This window comes from Ascaphus truei, chromosome 1, assembly GCF_040206685.1.
Source record: "Ascaphus truei isolate aAscTru1 chromosome 1, aAscTru1.hap1, whole genome shotgun sequence".
Lineage (NCBI taxonomy): Eukaryota > Metazoa > Chordata > Amphibia > Anura > Ascaphidae > Ascaphus > Ascaphus truei.
The window spans coordinates 182794488-182810463 of record NC_134483.1 but is presented as its reverse complement, the minus strand read 5'-3'; the positions used below and the strand labels follow the sequence as shown (position 1 = coordinate 182810463).

Below are 15976 nucleotides of genomic sequence, written 5' to 3'. Positions count from 1 at the left end.
CCACTTTTTAGACCATTGGTGAGACATCACCTAGAGCAGGGGTGCGCAAAGTGGGGGTCGCAAGATTTTTCAGGGGGGGGCGCAGCGGTTGCAGAGGCCCCACGCTCTTCCCCAAGGCATATAAATGGAAAAAAAAAGCGTGGGGATCGCGTGAGGCCGCTGCAATGTCTCCTACCTTGTCTTCGGTGCCGTGGCATAATTTGACGGTGAAGACAAGGAAGGAGGGGGGCGCGAGCAGGTCAGGAGAGAAGGCACGGGTACCCAGGGGGAAACATTTGCACACCCCTGACCTAGAGTACAGTGTTCCATTCTGGAGACCAGATCTGCCAGTCCACATGACGTCCTTGGGCACTCAAAGGGTTAAACTAACAGCTTTCAGTCACAAAAGATGCTATTCACATTTTACTTCGCACTCAATGAGGGGTCTGTAACTGAAAGAAATCTCTTTACCTTTACAAAAGTTCTCACTTACTCGTCTTATGTACAAGGTGGGAACACATCAGCATCAAGGGGTAACCCCTCCAGCGCACAGGAGTTGACAATAGTTGCCAGAATTATTAGTGCATCTTAGCGGGCAAACTTATTTGCCAAAAAGAATTTAAATATGCTTAAGCTGATAGTTTAGGAAAGTGCTTGAGGAGAATAAGAAATACAAAACCGGTCAATTGCTCTATGCAATGGGTCTGGATTCACATTGCTTAAAACCAGGGCTTTTTTTCCAGTGGAACGCAGGACCTGTACCTTTTTTTCATAGACCACGTGGTACATTAAAAAAAACCTAGGTTTTATAAAACAATTAGAATGTAATAATTATTATTGACAAAAATAACAGATTCAAAACTATTTTGAAATGTGAATGTGTATATTATTATTGCGTGTCCAAGAATAATTCCCCCGTCCCATCCTCACGTCAGAGTTCCCTCACCTTTTATTTTCCAGTAAGAAAAAAAGCACTGCTTAAAACATTGTAAAACGTTATATATATATATATATATATATATATATATATATATATATATATATATATATATATATATATTCAAAAAATAAATAGATGATACCGTTCTGTGGCTAACGAAATACTTTTATTTGTGCGAGCTTTCGAGATACACTGATCACTTCTTCCGGCGATGTTACAATGAACAAATGTTCCATATTGGTTCCATATAAATGTGGATATTTTCTTTTGAACCTTGGTTTAACCTATAGTGGTGGCGGGGGGGTGGAGGGTGATCAAGATTGGAATGGTGGTAGTAGTACAGTATTTTGAGTAAATTATTAATTTGAATGATCTCTATTTGACATTTCCAGGACACAGAATTATTTGCATTCAAGCAAAAGTCTAGAGATTCTGTAAATGGTTCACTGTATATAATGTTTTGTATGTCGACGTGATTTGTACGCCTAGGTATGTGATGGAATCTGAACACCATTTGAGATTCAAATTGGTCATAATTAGTTTCTTGGTGGGGTTTGGAATATTTAATGACATAGCTGCAGTTTTTGAGCTGCTTATTTTATAGTTCGAGAGAGGGCCAAATGTGTGTACTTTCTGGAGGACGTCGGGAAGGGATGCCAATGGTCTTCATAATGATAATGTTGGAACCATGTGGTACAAACGAGGGTGCCTGTGTCTTCAGCTTCTTATTTTTTTTTAACCAACCACTTTGTTGGAATGCAGAGCACTAGTTGTAGCCAGCAGAAGTATTCATGAGCGCACCTTTTTTTCTATCGCATATAATAATTTGTTTTAAAACTTGGCTAATTTTGACAGCCTTTTTAAAGATAAATATATTGGCCTAGTAAGGTACAATAGCTTGTTCTACCAAACATTAATACAGTACTGTATAGCAGGGGTGCGCAAACTGGGGGGGTGGGGGGTGGGGGGGGGCAGTTACAGAGTGTGACAGGGTGATGTCAGGTACTGACTATTTCGCCTGTCAAAACATACATCTGAGTCCTGCATCCAGCACTCAGGTTAACCCAGGAGAAAAAGTCAGGTGACCCGTGGCGTCATTTGACGCTGCGATGCCATGGCGACGTGTCACACAGCCGGCTGAAACAAATGAAGTGGAGAGTTGCAGGAGCCTAACGCGAACCCTCGGCATTAAATTCAATGCCTGGGGGAAGAGCGCGGGGCCTCTGCAACCGCCCGCACCCCCCCAGAAGAATCTCCCGCCCCCCAGTTTGCGCACCGCTGGTTTAAACAATATTGCTGTCAATGTCTGAAGCGCTTATTCCCATTACGTGTTCTATTATTATTATGTCACGTATATTACCGCTGTTGAAGCGCTATGTATGTAAATGGTGCTATATAAATAAAGATATACATGCATACATATAATAGTAGAAATAAGAGTATAAGTTGAACCTGTAAATCAATGTATGTTAAAACCCATGGAGATACCGCTGTATTTTTCAGTAGAAGAGGAGGCTGTTGTATAGAATCCTAGAATATCTACTGTCCCCTTAGTAAGACCCAAGGGAAACAGGAGTCCATACCACCATAGAGATGCCCAACCATCCCCTCAAGACAATTTATTTTAATTGTAACTACTAAATGTTTGCTCTTTGCGTCATACAGGAGCAGGGTTTTCTGCTTGTTAGTGTCTGAGGATGGGATCCAAGAAATTGTTTACTTATTAAAGCTACAAAAGACAAAGAGCCTGTGTAAGAGTTGAAATGTATCTATCACAGCTCTGAAGATATTGGACATGTGTTGATTGTTGTGCATTACATTTGAAATGAATTGGCAGAAAATCCTTGCCGCCTTTTAGGCCGCACTTTTAGTGCTGGCGACGTGACCGATGACGTTGCTATTAGCGAAAGTTAAAGTTCCGTTTTAAGTGACGTCGCTGGCGACAAGGCCAGTGACGTCACGAAGGGGGCGGGCAGCGCTCTCTGATTGGTTTAGAGACAGTCACGTGGCGACTGTCTCTAAGAAATCAAATTTACCCGGCTTCAAAATTTTTGGTTGCTCCGTCAAACTTGCTATAAGCGCTTGCGAGGGAGTCAATGGATTTGTTTTGGAGCGACGTCGCGTCACCAGGCACTATACAGTAAGCGCAGCCTTGGTCTCTTATCCAGAATCTTAAGAACGAAGTTAAGATAAGCTTGTAAGTGGACTTGCAGTTACACTATAAGAAAATAAGCCAGCACACTGAATGTTGAGATAAATGAGCTTAATTTAAATCACGGCTTTTCAAGCTTTTTAGGAATTTCTGAACCTTTTCTCAATTTCCTTTTTATTCTGATGGAACTCTGGCCTATCTATCCGTTATGCCTAAAAATAACGTTGTTTCCTGCATAACTTTACAGTAAATCATACATTGCATGTATACCTTTATTTATATAGTGCCATCCAGGTACATGGCACTTTACAATACACGTGACATCATAATATAAACTTAATGGGAGTATATTGGGTTATGGTGAATAAACAGGGACAAAAGCCTTGCAGCGTACATCATGGATCCCAATTGTCTAACATGATATACTGAGCCCTCAAAATGGCTATGAAAACCCAAAGGTTGGACCTTTTTAGTAGATGTTGTTCTCTTTATCTATCTGAAAAGGATTCCTGCGCTTTTACTACATAAACCCCTGACACACCTAACTCCTATACGTTGTAGTATAAAGTGTGTATGCTGTTATTGATTGGCCGATAGGTAAAAGCTTCACAAAAATAGCAAGTATTTCTCACTAATACACTATTCTGACCAGCAACACATTCTGGATCTACTGCTGGTGACTTAATAGGGGAGAGGGTGTGATTCAGTGCAGGTAGGTTAGTAAGTGAAATAACTTGTGCTATTGGCATTTAAGGCAGATTTTATTAATAATCATAGTCACTAAAGCCATATTGCAAGCTTTAAAACAGGAATAAGGGAGTTTTTACCACAGCAATATGAGTATTCTTTTTAGTGGGACTGCATATGCATTTTCGGCTAATTACTTATTATTGTAATTTAATTCTTATACTTGGTACTATCGGGCATAATGCTGGTTTGGATCACTTACTCCAAGGTTGGGACTAGGCTGGTCTTGCCTATTGTATTATGGCCACTATAGACATAGGCAAGATAATATTAGCCAATCTTCAATGGATGATACAAATACCCAGTGTTAACAATATTAATATTAACCCCTTAGAAGTCCAAGTGGCCAGCTAGGCAGGGTCTACCAATGACAAGCTGCCCATTCAGGCGTCTAAAGGTTTAATATTTGCACATATGGATGTTAGGCTTTTTGTGTTTTAATTGTAGGGTATTTTATATTGTATTTTAACCCCTTTGGTGTCTGAAGGCATGCTTTAAATAGGTTTCTGTCATAGGGTTTTGTTTAAAATCCTGTTATATAACCCTACATGGAAAAGTGATATCTTCCAGCCCCTCCCCAATGTATCGGAAGCACTGATTAACATTGTTTTCTATGAGTTTGTGCGCATTTGTATTGCTAGAGTTATCCAACATGGAGTTAATGCAATATTCAGGTATGCAAATGAATACTGTATTTATTGTATACAATAAATATTGTAACCCAGCTATAAGTAATTGTGAATATGACAGTAACTCCTCCACCCCCCCCCCCGTCCCCAACTATAGATTTAACCACTGCAATCCCCATGTGTCACATGGAAGCACATGGTTTCTTCTTGTCCCCACAAGACTCTGATGTATTTACATTATTTGCCCTTTCTGCATATTCTAGAAATTAACGTAATGCTGATTTTTCTATATACTGTACATGCTGTGTGTATACTATTGTGATAATTTGAGTGTGACTATGATCTCGCTGCAATGTTGTATTAGATTCCAGGAGGAGCGGCTCAGTGAGTAAAGACACGGACTGGCACTGAGTTTGAAGCAGGGGAGCCGGGTTCAATTCCAGATGTCAGCTCCTTGTGACCTTGGGCAAGTCACTTTATCTCCCTGTGCCTCTGACACCAAAACATAAATTGTAAGCTCCACGGGGCAGGGACCTGTGTCTGCAAAATGTCTCTGTAAAGCACTACGTAAAACTAGCAGCACGATGCAAGAACATGCTATTATTATAATTATTATAATATACCTTTTGCACATTTCAAATCATAGAACTAAACACTTCAAGAGACTCACTAAAAGTAATATTATTTGAAATTCCAACAATCTGATAATTCTCTATGAGTTAATTACGCACAAATGTTACGGAATGTTATATTGCAACAATATATCAAACGTGTCATTACTTGGTTACAAGGTTAACAAATGACAGCAAATCTGCTTTATTTTAAGTGTGTTCCCATTGAAAATGTTGTCTTTGGAAACATCATTCGAGTGCCAAGCACTTGTTTGTAGTGAATCTGATGTTTTAAGTATTAACAGCACTGTCAGTGTTTATGGTTCAGGCGTCAGTCTTTTGTTTCATAACGCAGATATTGTGAACAGTGTCCGCACTGCATGCATAAATTGCTTAAAATGCGTTTGAGCCCAGTATCATAAGCAGGACATCACAGTTTTCCCATTGCTTCCAACAATGTCTATCTAAAAATGACTCATGGAAATGATGACTGACTTTGTAATCCTTTGGGATCCCTATTCAGTAACATATTTTCTCATGTTTCATGGCTTGCATCAATATCTATATATGGTGGTGTATATTTTGGGCTCTAACTACATTTTTTTTTTCTGATTTTTTTTTCTTATTAATAACTACAATAATATTGTTACTGGTCAAAACAAATTGTTTTGGGTGTGAATATTTTTGTATGGAAGATTCAACTACTGTATTGGGGTTTCTTTATCCAGTCACACGCAGACGATCCAATTAATTAGTTTATTGCGTTAATGAGATTAGCAGAAGAAAACACATATTTGTAGTGGTATTGTACACTGATAATCTGTTGGGGATATATTGGAATTGTTCACTGATATAGATGTTAGGGATTCAGTGGTATTGTACACTGATATAGATGTTGGGGATACAGTGGTATTGTACACTGATATAGATGTTGGGGATACAGTGGTATTGTACACTGATATAGATGTTGGGGATACAGTGGTATTGGACACTGATATAGATGTTGGGGATACAGTGGTAGTGTACACTGATATAGATGTTAGGGATACAGTGGTATTGTACACTGATATAGATGTTGGGGATACAGTGGTATTGTACACTGATATAGATGTTAGGGATACAGTGGTATTGGACACTGATATAGATGTTGGGGATACAGTGGTATTGTACACTGATATAGATGTTGAGGATACAGTGGTATTGGACACTGATATAGATGTTGGGGATACAGTGGTATTGGACACTGATATAGATGTTGGGGATACAGTGATATTGGACACTGATATAGATGTTGGGGATACAGTGGTATTGGACACTGATATAGATGTTGGGGATACAGTGGTATTGTACACTGATATAGATGTTGGGGATACAGTGGTATTGGACACTGATATAGATGTTGGGGATACAGTGGTATTGTACACTGATATAGATGTTTGGGGATACAGTGGTATTGTACACTGATATAGATGTTGGGGATACAGTGGTATTGGACACTGATATAGATGTTGGGGATACAGTGGTATTGGACACTGATATAGATGTTAGGGATACAGTGGTATTGTACACTGATATAGATGTTAGGGATACAGTGGTATTGGACACTGATATAGATGTTGGGGATACAGAGGTATTGTACACTGATATAGATGTTAGGGATACAGTGGTATTGGACACTGATATAGATGTTGGGGATACAGTGGTATTGGACACTGATATAGATGTTAGGGATACAGTGGTATTGGACACTGATATAGATGTTGGGGATATAGTGGTATTGGACACTGATATAGATGTTGGGGATACAGAGGTATTGTACACTGATATAGATGTTAGGGATACAGTGGTATTGGACACTGATATAGATGTTGGGGATACAGTGGTATTGGACACTGATATAGATGTTGGGGATACAGTGGTTTGCATGAGCACATGTAACGTGTCCTCACCTAACAGTTGTGGTCACATATCATGATCTCCACCACATGTCAGATTAGGAAAAATTGGAGCTACAGGGTCACCTTAAAATAAGTATTTTCCAGACGAGTGACAGAAAAATACCCATTGCCGTATTTGTCAGTTTTTCTGTTTGTTGGGGCAGATTTTCTTTTCCTTGAGAATGAAGCTTCTTATCTTGTTTCACCAGAGTAAGGCTACGGCCCCTGTGCCTGCGCTGAACGCGCGTCTGCGAGTCTCGTGGCGCGTGCAGCCGAATTCCCCGGTCTGGAGAGAGCTGCAGGGGGAAAGACAGGGGCGGGAGTAACGGGGGCGCAGCCATGACGTCACCCAGCAGGTTCACCCTCATTGACTGAACCGTCGGGGGCGTGGCCTAGCGCTCCGTAGCGAGTCCTGCTCTCAATTTTCTTGAACAGGAGTTTGTCGGCTCAGCGCGGCGGCCGCCCCTCGCACCGGGCCCGGCCCCATTGTGGGGTGGCTCTTGTCCCTGCAGTGTCCGCCACAGTGGGCGCTGCAGTAGTCAGCCGGGACCTTGCCTAAAGAGCCATTTTTGGGCATCACATGTAAGATGACCAACACTTCTGATATGTGGGTGAAGATGATTTTTTAAAAATAAATTATTGATGAAAATAAGGATTTTGCACTGCAACAGAATACATACCTCCTAGGGGCCTATGCAGAGTCGTCCGAATACATGCCATTCGGCATGTATTCGGCAGAATTTGCTTCCCGTATGCACAGAGGCTTCCTTGAGTGGCGAAATTTGAAATTTTCGCCAGGAGATTTGCTAGGCGGCAGCATCCCGCCAATGTGTTGGCGAGAAGCGTGTTTTTTTTAAATTTCGCCATGTTTCTAGGTTCGGCATATGCAGGAAAGGGCAAAGTGTGGTATTCGGCATGTGTGCTTCAATTCTCAGCGCTGAAGTCGCCAATTGTGCGCGCCAGGAAAAAACGGCAGTAGCCGTCCAGTTCACTGGAAAGTGCTGTCAGTTAGTAAGGGGAAGCGGAGTAGCGGTCACGTGACCGCTCCCATCCAATGGGTCTGCAGCCGGTTCCCTACAGAGCCGTCATTGCCAGACAGAAGGTGGGGTGTGTGTGTGTGATGCCCCGATCGCTGTCTCCATTCTGCCCTGGTCCCTGCCCCCCTTCTGCTCCCGTCCCTGCCTCCCTTCTGCTCCGGTCCCTGCCCCGATCGCTGTCTCCCTTCTGCTCCGGTCCCTGCCCCCCTCCTGCCCCGATCGCTGTCTCCCTTCTGCTCCGGTCCCTGCCCCCCTCCTGCCCCGATCGCTGTCTCCCTTCTGCTCCGGTCCCTGCCCCCCTTCTGCTCCGGTCCCTGCCCCCCTTCTGCTCCGGTCCCTGCCCCCCTTCTGCTCCGGTCCCTGTCTCCTGTGTGTGTGTGTGTGCATTGTGTGCCTTGTGTGTGTGTGTGTGTGTGTGTGTGTTTGCATTGTGTGTGTGTATGTGTATGCATGCATGCATGCATGCGTGTATGTGTGTGTATGCATGTATGCATGTGTGTGTGTATGCATGTATGCATGTGTGTGTATGTGTGCATGTGTGTGTATGCATGTATGCATGTGTGTGTATGCATGTGTGTGTATGTGTGCATGTGTGTGTGTGCATGTGTGTGTGTGCATGTGTGTGCATCTGTGTTTGCATTGTGTGCATATGTGTGTGTATATATAATGTGTATTTGTGTGTGTGTGTGTATATGTATGTGTATATATATATATATATATATATATATACATACATACACATATACACACACAAATACACATTATATATACACACACATATGCACACACACATTATATATACACACACACACACATATATATATATATATATAATATGTGTGTGTGTTTGCGTGCGTGCGTGCGTGAATATATTTTTCAAAGTAATCTTCGCCAAATCTAGGTACCTCCATTCTTCATGGCGACATTAGCACAGGGTAATACTCGCCATTAATAAACATTGCGATTTTATTGCCACTTTGTCGTTTCTGCATTTGGTACAATAAACACGCCAAAATTTTGAGCTTTTGTAACAATGGAGACTTTTATTGGCGCTTCTCTCTGCATAGGCCCCCTAGTGTTTTTGTTATTGATGCACACACTGCACAACACACACAAATAGCTTGTATACATTGGGCACAAAGACACTAACTTAAATAATTCTGTTTTACAGCAAAATCGCTTACAGTAACGCTTTATACTATACATACAGTATACTTTTATGCTGTTGTCTTTTTACATTTCAGTGCTTCTTGTGTCTAATGCCTTTATCCAATAGGCTTGTAGAGTGGTTGTTCTTGGCCCATTTGAAAGGAGAAGATGGCTTCACGCCCTATTGAATGGGGGCCTAAGTGTGTCTTAACTTTTTTGGTGCCATATTCACTATCGAGGGGGTCGCTGTGGTAGGGATCATATGGTCCTAGCCAGCTCCTGCTGACACAAACGGAAAGGGAGTGCCCTCCACGTCTGTGCTGTCTTCTATTGCGTTGGATCGTAGAAAGTGAGCTCCCCTAGAAAATGAGAGAAATGTGCCTGACACGTACCTGGTACATCATTAGGACCCCTGGCTTGCAGGCTCTCAAAATGTACCTGGTACGTCAATAGGGTACTGTAAAGGTTCATTTAACTTAACATAAGTTTAAAGAAGATGTTTTAACACACCCAATGTGATTCAGTTATTATTTAAATGTATTATATTGTATGTCTATTTATATAGCGCCACACAGCAGTAATACATGTGACAATCGTATAAATAACAAATAATACAAATAACAGGTCATGGGAATAAGTGCGTCAGACATAAAAATTTACATTTAGGAAGAGGAGTCCCTGCTCCGAAGAGCTTACAATCTAATTGGCAGGTAGGAAGAACGTACAGAGACAGTAGGAGGACGTTCTGCTAAGTGCGTCTGCAGGGGGCCAAGCTTTATGTATCATGTGTATAGTAATAGCCACGGTGCAACTCATAGATCCACTCTTTCAGCTAAATTAACTAAAGCGTGCAATAAAGTGTGTACGATCAACTTCATTTCAACAACAAATAATTGCAAAAAACACTTGCAATAGATGCTAATGTATTTAAATTATTGCTTCGATTATTGTATGTTAAGCGCTTATGTACAGTAAGTAGGCTATGTGTCGCTTTTTTATGTCTGTTTTCAGGACACCAGTCATGAAATTACAGGGCTGAAGGAGCTGCTCAGTGAGTAAAGCCACTGACTCTGGCACTGAGTTTGAAGCAGGTTCAATTCCCGGTGTCGGCTCCTTGTGACCCCGGGGAAAGTCACTTGATCTCCCTGTGCTTCAGGCACCTAAAACATAGATGGTAAGCTCCACAGGGCAGGGACTGTGCCTGCAAAATGTCTCTGTAAAGCGCTACGTAAAACTAGCAGCGCTATACAAGAACAAACTATTATTATTATATTTTAAGCTAAAGTCTCACAACAACCAAAAAGCCAGCTTTTTGATTAGTCCACATTCTGGGAGGTAATTGCTCTGGAACGCCTGGGCAAATCTCACACACCCTACCTGTGTTTTCCTCCTGTAGCATGGGATTTCTTTCTGTTTATTTTCAAAAACTTTTTTTTACTAACCACTTTCGAACTTGAGAAATGCATTGCCCTACTGTAAGTGGCAAGCCCTCCCACCCTTAAAGGGTTACACGCCCAGTTAATTATCAAGATGAGTCTGCATTTATGTCAATAACGGCTATTACAGAAATGCCAACAAAAGAGAGACAGATCTATCAGGGTTTTAATTTGAGGTTGAACCAGCAGTACATGAACTTGGTGACACAACAAGAAAAGAGCCATGTTTTAATAAATAGTTGGCATCTAACTAGAGCTTGGCACCATTCTTGTGTGTGTGTGTGAGAGGCACATCTTGCTTCTGTTAACCAGAGACTTGGCTTCCTCTGCCAAGACGACACAACTAATGCCTTCCTGGAGTGCACTGTGGCATTTCTCTTCTATTAGTTTTCCTTACTGTGTACAGTATTAGATTTTTACTTGTAACTAAGCAGAATTACTTTTATGCCATTTGAGTGTTTATAGCTGCAGTTGAAGCTGTTGTTTAAATTATTATTATTATTTTCATTATGTGCATCAATACAATCTACACACTGACGAGTGATTAGCTGAGTTGCTGATCAATCCGTTCTCCTGTAATCGATCGCTGAAATTCGGCTCGGGGTTCACTAAATGCATCTTGGGTAATCTTCTGCTGCACTGACAGCAAAGTTCTGTGAGGAAGATCATGTGACCAGGCAGGCACGAGATACAATTGGTTCACTGCTAGAGAGGGCAGGGCTCAAAAAGGTGATGCTGTTACAGATGGGGAAGTGGATGTGACTTTGTAAATGGTTGCTATAGGAACAAAAATGCCTGTTACATTAGAATACATTAAAAATTTCTTTATTTTTTTTAAATGCTACAAGTATTTTCTCATAGCACAGAACTGATTTTATAAAACATACAAAAAAACACATAGGATATTGCTTGAACTGCAGCTTTAATAGCCTGTGGCAATTTTTTCTTATTGATTTGGTTTTATACCTATTCTGTTAGAGGGACCTTAGAGTACATTGCACAGCTGCATGTTTTAATGCAAGAATGGATGAGGTATTATATTTGACTGCAGAAATACAATACACAGGAAAGTTAAATATACAAATAAAATATCCCTGTATATGGTCTATAACTAACTGTTTTACATTCCTGTGCATCACCTATAGCTGTTTTGTGTGTGTAAAAATAAAGATACAGTATATGTTGGGATTATATAGATGAAATGTTTTTTTAATTTATTCATTAGAATAAAAAAATAAATAAAAGTATGTAGCGCACTTTCCCCCACCCCCTGGGAGATGTAGGGCTACGGTGTGTGTGTGTGTGTGTGTGTACGGTGTGATACCTGTGGCTCACAGGAGGCCTGAGCCTCCGCTGCTGGGGTATACCTGAATCGATGCTCGTGGCGCCTCCACCTGTACAGGATTCTACTATGTGGAATAACCTTGTTACAGGACAATATAAGAAAATACACACTTGGTATAAGAAAATGGTTTACTATATACATAGAATAAATATGATACCAGCCTCACCAACTCGGACATGCACGGCCGTACCCTACAACACTCTGTTCTCCTCCACCTGAGACGCAGTACACCCAAAGTACCTAGGGGCCCTTGGGCACCCAACCACCCTAGTGTCCACAAGGAGCCACCTGCCCAAGCTGTCTCCCGTCCAAGTGTGTGAGACAGCGCTGAGTCACTAAGGTGTAGAGTGGCTCTACGTGATGAGGTGAGGTACCTGCCAGGTGTTCTAGCACCCGGGCGTGCTGATGCCGCTTGATGGGATCTAGGGATGTACTCTCGAAGCCTCCGCCTCTACGTTGGGTGGGTCCCGCGTGGATGGTGCCATCATGCGTAATGTCTCTGGGCTCATAGAGGGGTGATCTGGTCCCAGATCACGATGGCCCAGGTCGCAACCGCGTCCTGGCTGAATCCCTCACGCTTGTGCTACAGGGGCAGTGTCCCTATCTACTGTGTTCTTGGCCTTTCTAGCAGTGAAGGGGTTAAAAGTAGAACCATGTGACAGTGTTGGTGAGCAGAATACACTGCATTGTTGAAAGATTCTGAGTGACCTGCTGCTCTAGTCAGAGTCCTTTAGTCATGGTAAGATCTGTGCAAAGCACGTGTGGCTACTTACAATGAAAAGAGGACTAGCAGAACACATTTCAAGTATGGACTGGTAAGGTCAAAGCCATAAGTTACTTCCCAAGGGAGGAGGTCACAGGAAGAGACATTTATTTTGCCCAGGAGATCAGATTTTCTTTTTCTCTTCTTCTTTGCAATACAATATTGAGGAAGCTTAAGAAATGATCAGGAAACTATTATTGCTACAAATGCAGAATTTAAAAAAGGGCAGCATTGCTAAATACAGCAGAAAAAGAAATTCCTAATGGTGAAAAAAGAAAGGAAACATAGCCAATAAGTGGAATTGTTACCCTAACCTTTTCTGTGCCGGAAAGTCCATGGCAATCCGCCAAAGCAGTGATTACATAACCCCAATACATCCCCCTGACATTTGGGATGGAAAAAAAACGCCTTCTATTTTGATCACAATCTCTGCTAAATCAGAGCAGAGGTCACGATGTCCCCTAGAAAGGAGCGAAACGGCCTTGACTTTGGGGCAATGTCGCAAGACCACCAGGGTGCCTCTTAATGACATAGTCCCCACGCTGTGGGGCACTTCAAAGGTTATGGTGGTAAGAATAAGGTGGTTGGTTGATGGATTGATTGCAAAAGCTGACGCAGCGTTTATTAGTAGCTTATTAATTAGTATGTTGCAATAGTTTATTGTAGGAGCAAATCATATGGGAAGGTAGTAGTGAGGAGTAAGAAAATAAAATGTTTATGTATTCCATGAACTTATTCTACTGCAAGAAATGGCATTTCCAGCGGCAAAGGGCAATATTGCTCGGAAACAGGTCTCACATATTCATATTACATTCAATTGACATTAATTATATCTCTGGTTTTACATTTAATTGACATGATATCACTTGTATTCAATTTACTTCCCATACCACCGGTGTTACTAATTTATTGGTATAGCTATTGTCTTTTAAGTCTTGCAAATTAAATTCACTAGTAATGTGATTTTGTAAACTATAAACTATAAATGTGCTTGATGATTTAGTATAGTGATTCCCAGTAGGGGGTTTGGGAGGTGTCTCCAAGGGGTTCACCAAAAAACATATGTAATGGTGTATCCCAAGCAGTATAGTGGGGTTCCTGAGCCCGTGTGGGGACTGCACACTTGGTAAGGCCGCAAACTGTACCATAATGTGGATGGGATAGCTGCCAATTACAGCAGGAGCTGCCAAAGTCGCTCCCCACAATACTTTGCATTAAGAGCAGCAAGGCATTGTGGGGCGTGACTTTGGAAGCTCCCGCCGTGATAGACAGCTAGCTATACCACCCATGCTGTCTGCACACACTGAGGTGCAGTTTGGTGCCTTAAGCTACGCTTACAGTGCCGGCGATGGGGACGCGCGGGCACCAATCCGTCGCTCCGTCGTGCCACGCTTACTATAAGCGCACGCGACGGCAGCAATGCATTTGTTTTGCCGCGACGTCGCCGGCACTATAAGCGCAGCCTTATTAAGCATGTATTCTCCCCCTCCCCTCCCCTCCCCCATGAGCTCAGGATACTATACTGCCTGGGATCAGTCAAACAGTTTTGTTAGCAATAGTCTCATGACTCGGCAATAAGATTGAATTAATTGGTGGTTTGCAGAACAAATATTTTCTAACAGAAGGTGCACAAAAGAAAAAAGGTTGGGAACCACTGACTTTGATTTCTTTCCCCCCATTAACGCGGGGGATTGTATAAGCTGCATGTAACCCACCATTAAGTTGAGATTTAAAATGTTTTTAACATTTTATAAGTTAAACCATGAAATATCAATGTTAGAATAATTAAGTTTTCCTTTTTTGGGGGACTGAGGGTTAAAATCAATATTCCACTTCTCAATCTTTAAAAAGACTACTGTCAGCAGGTTGATATGGCGAAGGTGCACTTTTTAGAGTTACTGCTCTCGCCCTGAATGTTACACATTTGTCAATATTTTAAAAACCTTGGAAATGAGGATAAGAGCAATATTACCATGAAACTCTGTCTTGGCAAACTTTAGCTGACATCTGTGAAGCTTGCGACTTTAGAACTCTGGTTTATAAGAAGGGTTTCATGATTTCTGTTTTATGCAAGCGAGACAGACAAGTGATATTTATGCATGGTAAAAACTCGACTTTTTAAAAATAAAAAATGGTTATTATCATGTTACTGATAAAGGGTTAAATTCTTTCTTCTTGTAAGCGGCCGCTCAGGTTGAAGCGCTGCATACCTGGTGGGGGTGCTTTAGAAATATACATAAACGTTATAATCTGCGTTAACCTGCATGGAATACTTGCACTTTTAAAGACCTATTCTCCTAGTGTCTTTAGCAGAACATCATATTTCTGAGATGCTCTGATTTGGAGATGCAGATTGATTGTATACTATGTGTTTGTGCTGTATGCAGTGTTTTAACTTGTAATGGACCAACAACCATTTTTTTGTAAACTACTGTGCAGAGCTCGAAACCTCAGAAGTACTTGTCGAGCACAAGCGTTGGTCCATTGAAAGGTTGTACTGTGACAAATCTACCTTTTTCCAGGACCACGAATGTTATTAGAACTTCACGTTACTTTGTGTGACGATATGTGTTATCCCAAAATTGCACTATATAAGGTAGTATGTGATTTATGTACGCTCTTACCATCAGTTGACTTTCATATAACCCAACTTTTGTCGACCTGTATTTAATTTAAACATTTAATTTTTTATTTTGTAGCCTTTCCAGCAATTCTCGCATTATAAACCTCATATCTCAGCTTGAAAAGATCAATGCAGAATGTTTACCGCTGGATCCTGAAAACACAAGATGTGTCACCTCAAAGATCCTTCACTTGGCTCAAACCCAAGGTATGGTATTTGAAACACAATGCAATGTCTCTAATATAAATACTGTTATTATTAATAACCAATACCATTATTACATTGTTACTCTTGGAACATGGATTGTCAACCATACAGTATGTTAGTTATAGTATCTGCTTGCACACTTGCACTTTTGCTCCCAGAGGTGCTAGCAACGCATTGCAAAATTACAGTTTGAAGGGATTTTTCTCTCATAGCTCAACATCCTTTTACAGTTGTCGTTATAGTGTATAGTGTCTAGCGTTACAGCATGGTCACGTTCTGATAGATAATACGCTGTCTTGTTTACAGACATATTTTTTGTTCTAAAGCCTGAAGGCAGCTTTAATAATAACAATTTAAAAATGGTAATGTTATATTATGTTAGATTTATTGTTGTAGAACATCTGAGCATGTATGTACATTT

At 41.3% G+C, this 15976-nt stretch overlaps 1 protein-coding gene across 6 annotated transcripts in view; it reads left to right on the top strand.

Moving 5' to 3' along the window:
* AGTPBP1 (ATP/GTP binding carboxypeptidase 1) overlaps window positions 1-15976 on the top strand; it is a 149250-nt gene that overhangs the window by 18926 nt on the left and 114348 nt on the right. For all 6 annotated transcript variants that reach the window (XM_075598985.1, XM_075598978.1, XM_075598979.1 and 3 more), the window contains exon 3: window positions 15425-15555. In XM_075598985.1, coding sequence (XP_075455100.1) covers window positions 15425-15555 — 131 coding nt within the window. The remainder of the gene's footprint in view (window positions 1-15424; window positions 15556-15976) is intronic.